General features: G+C 44.1%; 1 protein-coding gene across 1 annotated transcript in view; it reads left to right on the forward strand.

Moving 5' to 3' along the window:
* DNAAF8 (dynein axonemal assembly factor 8) overlaps positions 1 to 19,408 on the forward strand; it is a gene marked incomplete at its 3' end in the record, with an annotated part of 94,415 nt that overhangs the window by 68,565 nt on the left and 6,442 nt on the right. The window contains 6 exon segments of the mRNA XM_080618949.1: positions 1,691 to 1,860; positions 7,796 to 7,991; positions 11,600 to 11,694; positions 13,150 to 13,270; positions 16,201 to 16,418; positions 17,971 to 18,056. Coding sequence (XP_080475075.1) covers positions 1,691 to 1,860; positions 7,796 to 7,991; positions 11,600 to 11,694; positions 13,150 to 13,270; positions 16,201 to 16,418; positions 17,971 to 18,056 — 886 coding nt within the window.

The raw sequence follows: 19,408 nt of genomic DNA on the forward strand, positions 1-19,408 counted from the left end.
AAGTTTCCATATCAAGTCGGGGAGCAGTAATATAATTTTTTAGTTTTTATCCCATATTTCTGTCATGAATCAGTACCACACCATTTAGAAATAAGAGTATGCATTAAATTATATGTAGTGTTGATGTTTCATTGCACTGACATTTGTATAAATAGCAGTGAGGATACCAGAAGCATAAAATGACACTTTATGTGTACAAACAGCTAAACATGGGTGTGTGAGCAGCCTGCAGTACTGTAACCTCATGCGTCATGCTAGTTGCCATAGTTAGGCACCAGCAGTTAATGGGCCCTAACTGACTGGTTCTGACACTACTGTTGTCAATAAATTTTCAAAGGATGTTCAAAGATTTATTATCTTCAATATTAGGGTATTGGGAATCTTAACTATATGCCTAGTTATAAGGTACTTTAGCAAAACTAATAGTTTGAAAATGCTACCATTTAAAAATGAAGTTTCTCTGTTTTCTGCCTTTTAATGCAGTTGGCATCATCAGACAACAAAACTCTCTTGGCCTGGTTTGTCCTGTTTCTTGCAGCATACAGAGCTGCACCTCGCTGGCAGCTCTGCTGGGGCAGCTTTATCAGGAGCAAAAGGGGATTTGCTGAAATCTCAATTTTACTAAGCACAATTCTATTTGTAATAAGTTGTTGTGGTTTAAGCCCAGGCTGTAAACTAGAACCATGCAGTCTACTTCCCCCCCCGCCCCTCCCCCCCCGAGGGATGGGGAGGAGAATCGAAAGAATGTAACTCCCACGGGTTGAGATAAAAACAGTCCAGTAACTAAGGTATAACACAAATCACTGCTGCTACCACCAATAATAATAATGATAATTGAAATAACAAGGGAAGAGAATACGATACCACCTGCCGGAAATGAGCCTGACAGAGCAGAGAACGTGCCCTTCCGGGAAACTCCCAGTTACATCCTCAGGCATGACGTGCTGTGGTATGGAATACCTCTTTGGCTAGTTTGGGCCAGGTGTCCTGTCCCTGCTTCCTTCCGGCTTCTCCTCCTCCCTGGCAGAGCATGAGACTCACAAAGTCCTTGGTCAGAGTAAACATTCTGACCAGCAACTGAAAACATCAGCTTTATCAGTATTATTCCCAGGCCGAAAGTCAAAACCATAGCGCTGCACCAGCTACTAAGAAGAAGAAAAACTGACTGCTGCTGCTGAACCCAGGACATAGGTTTATAACATTATTTGAGACCTGTCATGCTTGTTAGTGCCTCTCTGAAACATAGCTCTGAGACAGCGAAAGCAAAACAGTGAGGAATGAGAATTTAATAGCTGCCTTAAGGATTATATCACATAATCACTACAGTTGACATGAAAAATGTAAAAGGTAATATTTTATCCCTCTTAAAACTTTCATATTAATATAAAGAATTGAGTCTTATCCTACAGACTTTCCACTTAAAAGTCTTGGACTCAGAGCAGATATCCTGGGAAAAAACAATCTACAAGCATATGTTGTTTGGATATATTTTTAAACTAAAAATCAAACAAAACCCTATATGCATTGATTGGGGGGTTTATGACCTTGTTTTATTCAAATTTTTGTGAACTTGATGCCAGCTTTTAGATAAGCCTCTTCTACTGATGTCTGTCCAGGCTGGTAAATCCTGCCGTGTATTTTACCTCAGGTTTAGGAGCAGCTTTGGGTTTCACTCTGTGCTTTGTTACAGGAGCCCAGATTCTTTGCACAGTGCTGCTGATCAAACCCGGTGCCTGGAGCCGCAGTTTTGCAAGGATCCTCCGAAAACTAGACATGGAAAAATTCACTGTGGTTGGCATGAAACACATAAACCTGGAACCAGGCGTTGCCTTAGGACTCCTTTCTTCTGAAGTGAAACAGGTGTGTTAAGGTTGATCTGTGGCTACACTTAGGTTTGGAGAGGGGAAATATGTTAGCTAGTGAATAATCTGTTCCTGAAAAAACCCCAAACCTCCCATCCAGGATTTCTGAGCTGTTGAAGTGAGCTATATAGAACAGTCAGCTCTGTACTAGTGTCAGACACAAAGCAAGCTGATGTGCTGTTTCTTTTATTGCATGCCATAAAGCATCAGACCTGGTTTCTCTAAAACAAAAGTTTGGAGGTTCTGGGCAATACAGACCTCCCAGGAATCAGTGGAGTTGTCAAGTTGCAATGCTGACTCTCTAACTGTAAAACAGGCGTCCTCTTTTCCTTCCCTAAGGTCATTCCAGGTAAAGGCACATCTAAGGAGCAACCAGCTCCCCTGCAGCTGGGCCTGGCTTTCCTTCCATGTCTTTAAACCCGGGAGTTAGGAAACATCTGCTGCACTGCCAGAGAATATGTACCTCTGGAGCCCCGTTCTATTAGATTACATGTATTACACATCTTACACATGCAGCTGAATCTGTCTTCCAGGAGTGTGTGTAGAAGAGCCTGCAAAAATGACCTGCAAAGAGAGATAATTGAGTTACTGTCATTTCTAGTGTCTAATAGACAATAAAGAAGGTTCTTAAATCTTAGGGCATTACAGGCTTGTGTTAGCTAAAAATAGGTGTGTGTTTCTGCTCTTCTACACCTTTAGAAATGATTTCTTTCCCAAAGTGCAATACCCTGATATGAGTGTAAAGAAGCAAAAGGCAGGAAACTGAAATCTGGGCATTCCTGAGGAGCTAGATTATTATTATTTTTTTAATCTCCTTGTTATTTGATTGCTTTCATGAAGACATTTAACCAATTAACTTTTGCAGAAAACAAGCCTTTCTAATCAATATTGCTCTGGGATTATGTTGGGAGAGTTTATAGTACCCTCTCATAGAAAATCTTAATAGTCTTCCAGAGGAAGAGAGAAGCATGCCAGGACAGTGCTCTAACATAACCACCAATCAGGAACAGTTGCCGCTTTCTGCGTGATGGCAAAGCCATGGAGCACATGCATCTGATTTTTTAGTATTTACAGGCCACTTGTAAGACAGGCTGGATAGGTGGGACCATGTGAACCTCCTGAAGTCCAACCAGGCCAAGTACAAGGTCCTGCAATCCCAAACACAAACACATGCTGGGAGAGACTGGATGGAGCAGCCCTGAGGAGAAGGGTGTTGGTCGATGAGCAGCTGCTCCCCATGACCCAGCTTCAGTGTGCACTTGAGCCCAGAAACCCCTCATGTGCTGGGCTGCATCCCCAGTGTGAGCAGCAGGTTGAGGGAGGAGATTCTCCCCCTCTGCTGCACTCTGGGGAGACCCCCCTGCAGTCCTGATCCAGCTCTGGGGCAATAGCACAAGAGGGACGTGGAGCTGTTGGAGAGAGTCCAGAGGAGGCCACAGAGATGTTGTGAGGGCTGAAGCAGCTCTGCTCTGGAGCCGGGCTGAGAGAGCTGGGCTTGTTCAGCCTGGAGAAGGCTCCTTAAGGGGAGACCTTAGAGCAGCTTCCAGTTCCTGAAGGGACTAAAAGAAACCTGGAGAGGGGCTTTGGACAAGGGAATGACTTTAACCTGCCAGAGGGGAGATTGGGATGAGCTCTTAGGCAGAAGTTCTTCCCTGTGAGGGTGCTGAGGCTCTGGCACAGGTTGCCCAGAGAAGCTGTGTCTGCCCCATCCCTGGCAGTGTTCAAGGCCAGGTTGGATGAGGCTTGGAGCAACCTGGTGTAGTGGAAGGTGTCCCTGCCCGTGGCAAGGGGTTGAAACTGCATGAGCTTTAAGGTCCCTTCCAACACAAACCAGTTTGGGATTCTGTGAAGAGTTGCTGAAGGAGTGCTTTCCAATATGGCTTTTAACCATACAGCTAACTACAAAAATGCTCAGTTGATCATCTGAAACAAGACAGTTTAAAAAAATCCCAACGTCTACCTCAGGAAGTAATGCTGATGTATGCTGGGTAAAGTTACAGAGGGGTGGTTTCATCAACATTTTCTCTTGTTTTGGAAGCTCTCTAACACACTGGAGCAGCTGCTGAGCATTGATTTAGTTTCCTGGAAGAGCTGGTGACTAATGAGCTTAAAAATTACAGACTGTTGGGGTTTTGTTCACGGGGTTTGGTGGGTGGAAAGGCAGGTTTTCAAAGTGAGACAGCGGAGATCATCAACTGCCTTTGGCAGAGGGAATGGGCAGTAGGAAATGCTTTCTGCTGTATGGGGGCTTCTCAGTTTTAGAACACATCTGAAAGTCTTTCACTTGTGAGGGCTGGGAGGGGCTGAGATCCCAAGATAAATAGATAGATTTGCAAAAAGCCAAAGTATGCTTCAGGGCCTGGACTATTTGCAAAATCCATCTTCTAAGTGTTACAAGGGCAGCTGGTGGGGGCAGATATATTTCTTGTAGCTGAATTTCATATAAGCGTTTGAATTGGAGTGCTATTCATTGTCAGTCTCTCAGGGGACAACAGGATACAGGGATGATTTTAAAATGAGTTTCTTAATATGGAGGCAAATTACTGAAATTTAGCATCTCTTGTTGAAGAACATGGAGCCAGTGTGTCTGATACTTCTAGAAGGGCTTTTTACCTCCTCCTCACCTGGAGCCTGATCCAAAATCCATCTCCAAGAATCTCTAGAGAGCTCTTGTGTGTTCCTCAATGTGCCAGTTTGTTTTGTATACACAGTACTTGATCACAGATTTGGGGTTTATTCACTCATAGAGAGACTACCTAGCATCTCCTTCTCTTTCTAATGGATTATTTACATGCACGTTGACAAATATCCTCAGCAACATGATTTCAGATACACGATTGCTTTTGCAACTTAGATATTAACATTCAGCTTCTAAGTATCATATGGCCTTTGGCATACAATAAATAATGGACTGGTCTGCTGTTTGCTGAGATATCTAATCACAGGAGCCATGATCATATTTTTTACCTGAAGTGTAAGAATAATTTACAAAAATAAAGGTCAGTAAATAGAGCTGACATTGTCTCCTCAGCTTTTAGCAGGACCTGGTCATGTTCTAACTGTGGGAAGCAACCACTCCTGGCGGGACTTCTGCCCATGGAGGCTGGATCTCCTTCCAACAGCTCCAGCCCAGCACCAATGTACAGTTTTGGCTGCCAGCTAGAAAGCTTGATTTTACAGTGGGACCTGATCATCCTGTTGGGAATCACCTGATATGATTGCCTGCAGGTCGCTGGACTCAGTAGCTTGATGATTCCCTCCAGTCCTATCTTGTGATTCTGACAGTAGAGGCCAAAGGATGATTTTGTTGCTTTTTAATCCTGTTAGTCCTCCAGAGCTAGTGCACAGCTGGAACTTCCTCTGTGTGCAGCAACAACATCACTCACTGAATTTGGGTCAGCTGCACATCTCACCACAGCTGTTCAGGTGTCAGTGGGGACGCGCGTGAAGACAGTGCAGAGGCAGGATGTAAATAAGAGCAGCATTTTGCTGGCAGAGTCTAGAGCAGATGTGAAGATCTGTCAGAATAGGAGAAGCCATCTTGACTCACTGACACCATCAGTAGCAATCAGAGAAAACATCATCTTTAACCCAAAGTCCACAGCTGGGGAACAACTGAAAGACAGGAAACACAGTAGGGTTCTGTTACGTAGATCTAAAAACAGTGTTTAAAAGCTCTGGAACAAAATAACTTTATTTGTTTTGGTCTGTTTAACAGAAAGCATCTCTAAATATTTTCTTTTGCAGATGTTTCTGACATGGATGAATGTTGATATGTTATGCCCAGTCCTTTTGAAACTTTACATGAAGGCATCCTACTGTTTTTCATCTCCCAAAGAGAAGGCCCATAGAAAAGTGTATTATATACATATTCTTTCAAGCAAAAAGGGTTAATTATGTATTATACAGAACTGAATGTCAGCATGTTGCAGTATACTGTGACCTGCTGAAACTCTTCATCCTCCTCTAAATGGAGCTCTCCTGCCAGAGGAGAGCCTATGCTAAAACTTCCCTGCACAGTCCTGTTCTGTAGGTGACATCCCAGGGTTTCCTCTGCCCTGTATTTTCATGAGGTGTGAGGATGGACACACATCAAACCACTTACCTAACTAACCCATTTAAAACCAGGGGGGCTTTCTCATGGATCATTTTGCATTTTCAAATACAGAACAGAATATCTGGATTGAGACTGTGCTTTTCAACTCATAGCCTACTTCTTGGAAATACAGCTGAGGAGGAATGTGAGCGAGAGAAGATTTGGGTCAAAGACAGTGAATGGTTTCGTATGATAGAAAAGCAAAAGAGGCCTTGAAGTAGTTTATCTCCATATTTTAAATGAAATTATAGGATTTACTTTTGGAAATGTTTTATCTAGATAATAGAAGATTAAGAAATAGAGGAATTAAATCTCTTAGGGGGCTGAATGATGTGTTTCAGCTGAATCAAATGATGGTTTTCCCCCCCCTCCTTGTTTTCATCTCCTCAAAAATTGAAAAAATAAATAAATAAACATGGGCTGGTTCAGGCAGGGAGCTGAAACTGCTGCTGTGCATAAGCTGCACAGGGGACGTAGTGCTGGTGTGGGGCTTCTCTGTGGAGCACGGGGGGGGCAGAGCTTGGTGCTCCTGCCACTCTGTCAAGATGAAGGGGCAGGAGGAGGCAGCCTGGCATCATGCTCATCAGAGATGTCTGCAACAAGCCTGGCTTTCCAAGGGTTTACTTAATTAAAGCAGTCAGCAAGGCTGTGAGTGCTCTGCTGCCTCTTGGAACCCTCTGCCCCAGTCATTTGTTGCCTTTCCCTGTGCTTCTCAATCATTATGTCCATCTCCAGCCTCCAAATCAGACTGTTCTCACTGGTGCAGTGGTTGCTAGTTGTCATTATTGCCTATCCTTAGTTAAAATAAATATCCTAGGTTGTTGTGACCTGCACGGCATCAAAAGGAACATCTCTGCTCAGAAGTGGTCACAGGCTGAACCGACCACACTTGGAAAAGAAGCAAAGGTAGAGAAATAAGTTATGGAGCACAATGTATCGGTGGCAAAGCCAGGAGGGGAACTGTTTTCTCTCAGTCCCCACCTAGTGCCCTGCTGCTCTGAGCCTCCTTGTTTAAAGCTCACTGGTTCTTTAGTCCTGATCCTAACTTGTGTATGGAATTCTACCAGCCCTTGGGAGAAGCTGGGCCCTAGCAGCAGGGTGCCGGGGTGGGGTGTGGGGGGCGTGTTGTTCCTTCCTTCTGTGAATTCAAGAATAAAAGTTCTAGTATTTGCAATCCTTCATTATATATCAGCTAAGGAATTAAATGTGGTTCCTTATCCCAGAGCATTTATGACCCTGTTGATATTGCTAATGTCCATCGCTTCCAGCCTATCCTCGTGTCATGTTGAAGGTCAAGTTAAAAGGGTTATTGCATAAATCAAAGGGTCGCTAGTAGATGAGTAAACTGCAGAGTAGCAATTTGTTTTCGTCCTTATCCCCTGAAAATGAACTCCAGCTCTGGTACCTGGCATGTACAGATATGCAGAACAAGCACAGCACAAGGCTTTCTGTCTTTTAGGAACAGGATTTGGTTTCCTTTCTTACTAAAACATTAGGAAATTACTGCTGAAGTTGTTTGTATGTATAAAACCTACTGTTGGTTGATCTAAGACCATAAATACTAGAACCACAAGCTGCTATGGCTTAAGATCCTGCCATTAACTTCTTTAGCTCTGTGGGGACTTTGGGTGGGAACTAGATCTCCTACTACCTGGTGAATGTAACAGCAAATGCTGGCTTAGTGGTTATAGTATGTACTCTGGAAGCTCTGCCTGCAGAGACCACTAACACATATATTATGAAGAGGAGAGAAAGCAGGTTAGGAAAGCTGGGATGTACCCAGCACTCACCAACACTGTTCATCGTAATCTGTTTTGTCTCTGTTCTTTCTTTTCAGGATCCTGCTGTTTTAGAAGCTCACTGTTCCTACCTTACTTCAGACACTGCTCTCGTGCTGTGTCTTCAGAGGCCAAATGCTGTGAAGAAGCTGATAGATTTACTGGGGCCAGAGGATCCTAAAGTAGCCCAAGCACTAGATCCATCCCTCTGGAGGGCTCAGTATGGCACCAGCACAGTCCAAAATGGATTTTATGGTAAGTTATTGTAAAAATCAAAAGGCTCAAACATGCCATTGGAAAAAATACGTTATGTACTGTCACCTCCTGCATTGTCAATGTAGGTCTAGCCTTGGCAGGTGGTAGAAACCATTATCCCCCTAGAAAGCCTTCACTATTGTCTTGGTGGCTGAGCTGAATATGTCTCAAGCTGTGAAATATAACCCAACAAGATATATTAAAAGATTTCTTCCCAGAACCGCCCTAGCTCTGCCTTCCGTCAGAACAGATTTCCTTTGATCTCTTCACTAGTTGGTCATTTTGTACTTTTAGCTTGGTTATTTTGTAATTATCCCCAAGAACCCATCTGTCTTCTGTCTGCTTCAAAGCTACCCTCCTGGTAACTTCGTAACCCACTGGCCAACTGCCACCAGATTCCACAGAGGTAGAAAAGACTCCAAGATACTGATTTCCTGTAACATCTCCAAACATTAATGATTGGCTAAAAAGAGGTGATCAAAAATGGCTTTCCCTAAGGAAAGCAGGTAAACTCGGCTGTTTTCCATTCAAAGAGGCTCTTGCCAGCTGCCACATCAGCAGAGGCACACCACTTAGTCAGCACCTGGATGCTGAACCAGCGCATTTGCCAGCAGGGAGGGAGCTAGGATGCTGCAGTGGGAGGTGGGATGGCAGATAGCTGGGAGTGGGTAGGAAAGAGGGGAAAAGGGGAAGTATTGCTGGAGAGAATGGGCTGTAGACAGCCTAGGGTATTTCTGGAGCGGGCCTGGGCTGCTGCCGCAAGGAGGGAAGGGTAGAGTTCAAACATTCCTAGGGAATTAAGCACCATTAGTTCACTGCCCATGAGCAGTGTTTTTCCTCAGTGTGGTGCTGATTGTGCTGTGTGTGGTTAAAGGGATGTAAAAATAATAAAAACAATAGTTTCTATAGACACTCTCTAGTGTGAGCTAGCACACACTGTGTATGTACCTTCATGTTCCAGAAGAACTTTCTTGTCAAGATTGGATTATTTGGCTCTCTCTATTGTATTCTGTACTGTCAAATCACTCTTTTTGTCCACATTAGGTGATCTTTTGAGGAAAACTGATAGGGAATGAAGTAGCCCCCATGTACAGCCTGGGGGAGAGAGGCAACCCCTTGAGGTAGAACCTTGAGGTTTTTACTCAGGTATGATCATAATCCTCAGGAACAAGACTAAACCAAGAGCGATCTCACACCACTTACAGGATCTCATTCATGGAAGTGACTGAAGAGCAGAATCTACCTACACAAAAGGAATGGTCAGGGCTCCTCAGCCAATATTTTTCCATTGTCAGCCACTGCTTCTTTTGCTCTTAAATTTAATAGCTTGTGTATGCAGATTGCCTTGAGAATGAGAACTCTTCACTCTCAGCTAGTAATTAGTAATATATACCCTAAACTTAGGATACTCATGCTACTGTTAGAGCGTCCCTAGCATTGCTCAGCTAAAGTTTACTTTATATTAGCAAGAGAAGCCAAGTCTCACCCTGTCTTTCACTGGAAGAGCTCACTGTGTTAGAGAAGCCCTCAGATGTGTGCTTAGGAATTGATTGTTTTCAGATTCCTGCTCACCCCAAAGGCTGGGCTGAGCACAGAGCTTCACTTAGCTGGCCACCACCCATTCTCTGAGCCCAGCCTGTGCTTGTGTTGAGGGCTGCAATGTGACTGTTTCACAGAGCCATCCTTGCACACATCCAAGGAGATTGGAGGCAGCTGTAACTGATATACTCACTGACTCAAGATCTGATTCAGCTCTGTGCCAGGGAGGTGTCTGTCCATAAGGGAAGGAGTGTTCATAACCCATTGCATCTCCAAGAGCTTGTCCTCCAATAGGAGTGAAACATTTACCTACAATTTAAGCAGGAATTGCTGAACCAGTGTGTGAGTAATCATTTGGGAGGGCTGTAGGAGACCATCTTCCTCTCCTAGGAGGGAATACTGAGCCTGCTCAGTTTTGCTTCAACTGAGGAAGATCTCTAGTTAATGTCACCTTGCTGAGGTAGAGCAAACTCCAGCTGTGTGTTTCCTCCCAAAGTAATTGGGGAAGATCAATGGAGATGAAGACTATATTCCAGTGATACTGTTTAACCAAGTAATGCAGTTTTAATACTCTGATGCCCAGCTGCAGAGGTAAACCTGCGCTCCTCTCATCTCTTCTTTGTCTTACAAAGTCATCGCATAGTGCTTTTTCTTGAACCCAAAGATCTCTTACACAGGCATCTTATGCAGTCTTATACTTTTAGCAAAGTGAGAGTAAAAATGTTGCAAGTTTTGGGAACATTTGTGTCCCCTGTAATGGCATCGGTTACTTAAACAAGGAAGATTTGACTCAGAGGTACATAAAAGATCCAGCACAACTTACATGCTGATGACTTAGGCAATCTTAGAATTGTAAACTACTGCATTAAGGACTCTGGCAATTCAATAGCTGGAATTATGAAGTCCAGACAGGGCTGAGTGCTGCAAGAGCAGTAAGGCATGATTCGTTGAATGGGTAGCCTGCAAAGGTGGTAATATTTCAGAGGATATTTGCGTTTTGTGTATTTGTATCCCAGGAGTATGGATCTGTGCCAGCAATTGGCAATCTATCTGAACTCCAGTTATATGGAAATAGCTTTTCCTTCTCTAACATTTGCCATCCACAAATCTCAAAGCATTCTGAATAGTGCTTTGTAACAATGTTGCTTTATAGGGATATTCTATATCCTGATGTTGAGCCTGGAGAGACCTCTCAAGCCACTGAGTTCAGTTAATTCCTCCACAGACAATGCCATCATATATTCCCTTTCATAAGGATCCACTCCAATGGCGTGGTTGTAACAGAACTTCACTGCTCTGATAGCTAAAATTCTTCTTACATTTTCAAATTTAAATATAGTCATACCCAATTTGTATCCATTTGTTCTTGTGCCAATACCTGTACTTCAATTTTAACTAGTTCTTTTTTCTTCTCTGACCTTTCTACCCTGGTGTATTTATCAGAAATCAGATTCCTTCTCAGCTTTGTATCATGTTGGGTCAAACGAGCCAAGGTCTTTTAGTTTTAACTCTTCAAATGTTTCTCCATTCCTACTGTGGTCCTCATGTTGTTTCTCTGTGTACCTGTCCCAGTCTCAATTTCCATCAGCAATGTCTCACACTAATTCTGATTTCTGTTGTAAGTCAGAGCCCCCAGCATATCTGGGACTTGCATTATTGTTACAAGGCACATTTGTTTTACCAACTAGTAGCTCCTTCCCATTCAGTAAGACCAGCCTGATGTGATTCAGAAGCAAGAGAACAAAAGTAGGGGATTGGAGCTGGTATTAAAGAGATTCACAGGCTCCTTAACACAATTCCCTTCACTACTCTGCAAGGAAATGGGAGTCTTGTTTACACGAAGAAGCAGCTGAGTGATAATAGGACAGAATCATAATATCAAGAAGGCAATGAAACTATTCTAAATATAATGGTTTAAAATGTTTGCTATTACTGTATTGAACAGCTGGCCTTTAAAGCAATTACTTCAGTACGTTGCACATCATCAGTCTCTCCAAGAGATGAGTGTGAGTCTAGAGAATGTTTAATTCATGGCCTGAGAGAATCTTCTCATTGTATTTATCTCTCAGGCTCTGAATCCTATCAAATAGCTGTCCGGGATATGAAGGTGTTTTTCCCAGAAGGGCTGTGCTACACTGAGTGTCAGACATTAGAGGAGGAAGAGGTAAGATTCTGCCCTTTCCTGAGAAGTATCCTGCTGTGTCAGAGCCATGGCTTTGGTCTTTCTTTCCTATTACACTTTAGATTATACTTTTTTTGATGTGTTTTACCAGCTGCTGAGATTTCGTTCTCCTGTGGATGTTCCTATCACAAGGTGCTCACTTTGTATTGACCCAGACAGCCTCAGTGGAAAAGTGCTTTTCCAGATATGTTTGTTCAGTAACCTGTGCTGTAAATTCAGGGCTCATACTTTAGAAGCTAAGTTCCCAGACTCAGCATCGCTGTGGAAGCAGGTCACAGGGAGGGATAGCAATCATCAATGATTGCTAAGACATAGCTGGCCCAGAGGCTGCTTTTTAACCAGCTTTTCGCATGTACTATCCAGGAACGGAGATGAAGAGGGACAGGTGATAATGTAACTCACTGGTTGCTGAATGTCTACCACAGGATATGCACACATTCACATGCTCACTGGGTGAGCACTGCCCTGTTTGTGTGCCAGGGGTGTTGTCTCTTGTGCCCTGTGTTCAGAGGTACCAGACCACAACAATGCAAAGGGTGGAGCTGTCTGAGACATCTCAAGTTGTAAATACACTGCTTGCACAGCTGCTGGCTGCCTGTGTCTTTCCCTGCCTATAGATAGAGGCATAAAGGCTCACACTCTAGCCCCTCAGCTTGCCTTCAGGCAGTGCTGAGCAGCTTACCAGTACCACTGTGGCCCGCTCTGCTCGTCTGCCCCTCATGCTGCTGGTCTCTAATTCAAACCACTGTAGTCTGCCAATGGCTAAAATGAAATAGTAAGTCTTTCCTGTTCCACTAGTTCTATATGTCATTTCCACTCTGATCATTTTCTTCTCAAAACTGGACTTTGAAATGATTTGGTTATGCCCAACAAAGGGCTGGAAATTTTTGACCCTTGCTTTTGTCCACATGGCACAGAGGTGACCCAGCTGAGTTAGTCCAAGGAGATTAGCTCTGGAACTGGAAGCACCCAGCCACATCTGTAATATGCTTCACTAATGTGGATGCTCTCCCTCTGCAATTCAGTTGCAGGGCATCATCGTTGCACTGTGCTGGGATGCAGAGATATACCGGTTCATACAGAGATGGAAGGGAGCCACTGCACACGGGATAAAAATGTCAGACACTCACAGTCCTTGAGTTTCTGGCCTTGAAAAGCTGGGAGCAAAGACCTTAGAAAGATGTCTGTATACAGGACCTTTAAAAGGATGTCAAGATGCTGCTCTGAATTAAGCCCCAATAAAGATAAATACAATGCATGCAAAATGTTCTTGTGTCTCTAGACAAGCAGGTGTTTCCTGGGCTGCAATTACAGAGGTACACAACGAAAGCTTCACAGCTTGCCTCAATCAATATATCTGAAGTGTTATCCTTCCTGATCAGGTAATGGTGTTTCTGTGACTTGCCTCTCTCTCCCTCCCTCCCTTCCCTTCTGCAGATCTATAACCTGAAACATGACCCCATAGTCAGTTTGGAAATCAAGAAGCAGCGGAAGATTATAAAGCGTGGAGCAGGAGGGCAGCTCAGTTCACTGGGCTCTGAGCAACCATGCAACCTTGGTAAGGAAGCGCATAACTCTTGTCATAGATTGAGACTGCTATTGATTAATTGGATAGCAAGACAAACCATCTGGTGGCAGCAAGATTTGGTATTGATGTCCTTTCAGGAGGAAAGAACAGCTCTGAGCTGCAAAGAACAGCTCCAGTGGAGTCCAGCCATTTAACTGTTTGCCTGCCAGGCCCTTCCACTGCCAGAGCTTTCATGGTTTGAAATGCAGGCCTGTTCAGAAGTGCCAGCCTTACCATCAGCAGAAAAACCAGCACTGTCACATATCCCATGTAAGCAGTAGTGCACATTTCTCTGCTGCACTTTCACTCTCCACTTAAACATTGACTTGGCCACAGTGGTTTGCATCTCTATTCAAAGCCTGCCACAAGAGAGGCCAGCACACTGTAGGGATGGGCGATAGTGAAACGCGTTGTTCTGTGAGTAGGTAAATACAAGTTATGCTTTAGTGCTTTTGGCAGTGTGGCCAGCTCACTCTCAGGAACTGGACTGAGATCTCATTCAGTTCCCACTAGCTGATGAACAGCTGCCAGCTCAAAATGACTTCTACTTACCGCTGCTCTGACTTTGATTTGAAGTTGAAGCTTCAGCAAACCTCTCACTTCCCTCAACCACTTACAGTTTCTCAGCCTTTTCTGCTGATTTTACTTGATAGGCATGTGTACATCACAGTCTGTCATGCAACATCATTTATGTCAGGATATGTAACTAACACATGCGGATGCTTCCATGTTGGGATATTGTGGATTGATTCTGAGCCTTTATAAACAAGCACTGACTAGGTAAAGCATCCCTGTGGTGTTCACTGGGGAGCAGACTTGTTTGGAACGGAGTCATTCTCATTCCTGTAGCTTGAGTTGTGATGTGACTGGCAAGCAGGAGGGTGGACAGCTGAGCAAATGTTCCTGTGCTGCACCTGAGTGCTGCAGTTGTTAATCCCAGCTGTAAAACCACAAGATTGTTGTGGACAGGCAAAGAGCATGATAAAAATGCTACAGAACTACTGACCATCACATCCCACCTTAACCCCTTACTGATACAGGGCTTTTGGGTATTGACCCTTACCTGCAAGGTGCACGAGACAGCACATGTAGAAAGTGCAAGGAGCGTGCTGTAAGCCAAGGCCTGTGCCTTAATGCCAGCAGAGCTACTTGGGAAGCACAAAGTCACCTGTGGGGAAATAGGGGGTGTCTCTGAAGAAGGATTTTAGTCAAGGTAACTTAACAATTCTTTCCACTGTCTTAATTCAGCTTTGGGTTATGCTCCACGCATGCTTCATCATCATTGCAAAAATCACCAATTCTCAGGCAAGCTCCTTTCTTAGGTTGCAGACCTAAGAAAGACCTTGTTATTGTAGCCACTAATATAGCAGAGGCTGACTGCATGAAGGTTTAAGAATTAACTGATCCCTGTAGTGGGAGGGTGAGACCTATCTTGCAACCTTATTCCAGTATTTAAAGGGTGGCTACAAAGTCTCTGTTTTCCATGTAGCTCTCTTTCTGTAAGGAGTTACATAAAGACAAGGGGTGATGGGCAGAAGTTAATCTCAGGGGAGATCCTGACTGGACAGAAGAGGAGAATTTTTCCCAGTGAGAGCAACCAGAATAATCTCTTCAGGAAAGTGGTGGATTCCCCAACACTGGACACAGTTAAGATTGGGCTTGGCAGGCTGCTGGGATATCCAGTCTAGGTCATACTTAGTCAAGAAAGGTTGGATCAGATGATACCTGAGGTCCCTTCCAAGCTCATATTCTATGATTTATTACTGACATTCCTAAGATTGTTGTATGAGTCCTGAAAGAAGAACTTGGTGACTGTGTATCCAACAGCAGCTTTGTTGAGATGACCAGGCTGTTCTGCAAGTAGCTGTCTGGGTGGCTGCAGAGATGCAATCAATCACATCATTGTGTTTCTGGTGGTGTATGTCAACTCAGGCTGTGTTCAGAGCACAAAGCTGCAGTGAGAGGAGACTTGCAGGTGCTCCCAGTCCAAAACATCCCGTATTGCTGCTGTTGCAGGGTATGTCCCCCATCAACTTACTGCACGATGAGAAATGACTGGGCTTTTGCCCAGGTCCGTACTTCCTAATTTTTAGAAGAGATTTCAGAAAATAAGATAAAATAGGGAAAAAAAATAGTTTATTGTGGAGACAGCACAGGTATTCTGCAAGCTTTGAACAGCCCAGTGGTGGGAGCACATCTTAAATGATGCGCCCCTAATTTCCTGCTGCATGAGGATCATTTTGCTTTGAAGATGTCTAAGCAGAGTCGAAAGGAAACCAGTGTTCAGCCTTGATGTGCTTGTGTCTCAGAAAATGTATTTCAAAAAGTCACTGTCCTGGAAAAGCAAGCACACGTGATCCTTGAACTGTCAGGAGCAATATAGTAAGTGCCTCCAGCGAGCCGGACACATCCTTCACTTGGTGGCCTCATCTTGAACACTAGAGGTAGCTCTTGCACACAAAGAAGCCTCTCCTTTTGAGCGAATCATTATCACAAAGCTGCTGCCTAATGGACAGGCAGATTTATCATGAGGAAAATATGAAATACATTAAGTCGTATGTACGCTGGTTCAGAATTACATTTTGGATTATAAAAAGCAGCTGGATTAAAAGATTTCTTTGCTTGGAAGAAATTAAATGGACTAGTATCTCCTGTAGCAAAGCAGCAGTTGTCCTTGTCTGACTTCTGAAATGGGGTCACTACTGCTATCTTGTGATCTCCAGATACATACACATAGGCATGCAGCAGTTCGACAGCTCAAGGTGAGCAATTGCATCTGTGAACATCTCAAACCATGTAATAACGCCTGAGGGCCTCAGATCTTCCAGTTACTGGTCTGTGGTCAGGAAGAATTATTTAGAGGGCTGTCAGTTGTTGGGGATAGGTATAAAACAAGCATGTGTTGTGCTTTGATCTTTCAGATCAGCCATTGCTCGACAACCTCTGCCAAACCACTTGCCTCCTGTTGCCTGGGGTGAGCCTTCGGGGTTCAGAGCCCCCACCTTATGTGGAACTGCTTGATGAGCTCATTGGCACAGATTTCACAGTGACTGGAGTACGTCTCACTGTTCTGGACATGCCACAAGCTCGCTGCATCTGCAGGACACTAAGCAGGGCAGGATGCAGTGCTGCAGCACAGGTATGGAACAGCTGGAGTCGTACTTTGCTTCCTTCACACAAAACAGGAGCTGTTTAATGCCATGTTGTGCTAGGGGATCCAGCTAGCTTGGAGCAAACTTGCTTTAGTAGCAGTATTAGCACAGCACTGCATGCAAGCTCTAATACCTCTGGTAGCGAATGTGGCAGCATGCCTTGCTAGCTAGTTCCTCGTGTTCCTATATCTCCACTACCTTGCTGATACCTAACCTTGACATTGTTATATGTGCCCTAATGTGAATGGCACATCCACATTAAACATTTTATTCAGTTCAGCTTTCAGTGTGCAGTTGCTGCTATTATGTATGTTCTGCCACTGTATCCTGTCTTGGTTTTACATGTAATATAGTTTGTATTTCCCTTTCTCTAATCACACCCCATTAATTCTCTTCTACAATGCTAAATAACCCTTCCATTTTCTCGACTGTGCCCTGGAGTCCTAGGCAGAGATTTCATTTTGCTTCCCACTTAGTTGGTGCTGGCAGCTTAAGCTGCAGTCCAGCATGAGGTTTGAGCAAGTGTTCACACGCTTACGCATGAGATGTGCTACTGGGGCAAGCAGATAGATTGCTTTACATCAGTGTCTCTTTGCACTTGTGCGGGAGAAGCCCACCATCTCAGGAACATTTCTAGGGCAAAGCACTAAGGGAGAACTTGCAAGAAAGTGTTGTCAACAGCATAGGGTAAACAAGGGGGGAAACTACTTATGCTGGAAGTAGCAATCAACAAAGTGCTGTCAGAGACACACAGCAGTCCCTCGTAAAAATCACAAATATTGGTGCTTACAGCCTTTCAGTTATGAGTCTTTGGTGTTATCTGTAACAAGAACAGGTAAGATCTTTCCAGGTCATGATTTTTTAAACTGACAGCATGCCTTTGAAGTACATCTGTATAGAACAGCAACTACACCTAACATCCAATTAGTGTAAGCACTTCTTCCTTCTCCTGTGGCTCCCCTAGGATGCCATCCCTTTGCACATGGGAAGGTGCACAGCTCTCTAGGAAGGACAAAGTGAATCAGCGTGTGGGAGACAGCCATGGCAGCAGCACTGCTCACCTGGCCATGAAACACTTCCTCCTGACAGAGATGAATTGCTCTGGGCAGAGCTGGAGTGTTTCCAGAAGGGTCTGGCACTGTTGAGCCAAAGGTGAACATTACAGCGTTTGCTTTCCCTTGCCAGAAGTGAGATGGGCTCTGTCAAGTAATAATTGTTTCTGCTACAGTGTCTCAACATTGTCTGATATCTCCTTATTCCTGTTTCCAGCAGACTTAGCAACTGAATAACACACCTAAATAACCTGCTTATTTTCACTCTGAGAGAAGGGAACAGGAATAATATTATGCCACTGGAGGAGGGTAACTAACAGTTCAGACATGATACTCTTTCATTTGAAAGAGTCTGTTGCTCTGTGACTTTTTTCCCGTTACACAGTACATAAGCAGTTATCTGTGCTGTCAGCAGTTTATCAGTGAGGCTTACAGACTCACCTAAGTGGACAGCAACAGCAACACTGTGTTCTTCCCTCTCTTGCAGTGTTCTCTTTTAAAGAATGGTTTGTGTCTGGTGCTGGCAGCACAGCGAGACAATGCAGTCATTTCCTTCGACTCCCTGCTGGACAGGTAAGTGAGGACAATATTGCTTTACCAGCACTGTCTCACCCCCTGCCAGAGAGCCTGTGATCTGAGGGAGGGCAGCTGCCTTTCTTCTCTGTACTTCACTTCCATTTCAGACTCCTATGAGGTTAGGTGCCTCTCAAAGGCAACACAGCCTTCCTAAGTTATGTTGTTAATGGGTCAGCATGCTTCCCAGTTTCAAAGCCACGTGCCCTACACTAGGCCCTTAAACATGAGTTGTGGTGTTTGTGAGGCTTGGGGGCATGGTTCCATGGATACAGGGAATTCTCTGAAATAAGGGCTGTCATTGGGAATAAACCTTCTGAATCAGTAAAATTCCTAGGAGAAATAACTTAGCAGATTCTATGTTTGCTATCAAAAAAAAAAAAAACAACAACCCAAACTTAAAATAAATGCCAGAGAGCAAAATCAAAAATGAGCCTCTTAAATAAATCACCAGAAATGCTGGGTAGAGGATATAAGAGCCTGGTAAAACAAACAGAACCCCTCTGCAGGGACTGATTAGTGAAATGGAATGATTAGCAGGGCAATTAACCCACTGCTCCCCAGAGGGAAGGTTTCCTTGCACATGGCTGGTATTTGGCAATGCCATGTGTGTGGCTCTTGTACATGGTTTCCTCTGGCAGGGGAAGCCAAGAGAGTCTTTTTTTTCTGACACGGTGCAGAGCAGTTCAGCAGTGACACTGATAAGATTGTCATGACCATGGCTGTACCTCAGTTCATCTGGAGGACTTCCAGATAACACTGTCAGTGGGACAGGAATATGGAATTCAAGGATGTCATGGGTTTACAAGAATTAAGGGGGTCAAATCTGAGCCAAGCTGGTTCACAAATCTGATCTAAGCTGGTAGACACCTTGGAGTTCTTGTAGTTTGTTGAAATGTTACAGTGCTCAGTCACAAGGCCACACCTTGGAAGAATAGTGGGAACAAATTTCATCAGTAACTTCTCAGGAATGTTTTGAACCCAATGACAAAATTTAGACCTTGCTCCCATTGATTTAAAATCACACCCTGGGGAGCTATGTCCCAAACCTTTTCCCTGCAAAGTACAGCACTGAGGAGAAGAAAAGAGCAAGTTATCCAAGATCTTTCTAGTATGTTTTCTCCACTCCTTCCCTGGTTTACGGGAAAAAAGGGAGCTGTTGGGAAGCCCAGAGATCACTGCTGAAGATAGTTCTGTGAGAGTGGCTGTCAGCAGAGCTGGCAGAGATCCCCCACCTCTTTGTTTTCCCCAGGCTTTTGTTCATCAGGGTCATGGGTGCTGCATAACAAGATCAGCTCCAACACAGTGCGTCTCTCTCTGTAGGCTTAACTTGATATGTTTTATGATTGCCA

The sequence above is a fragment of the Psittacula echo genome (assembly GCF_963264785.1).
Source record: "Psittacula echo genome assembly, chromosome: 5".
Lineage (NCBI taxonomy): Eukaryota > Metazoa > Chordata > Aves > Psittaciformes > Psittacidae > Psittacula > Psittacula echo.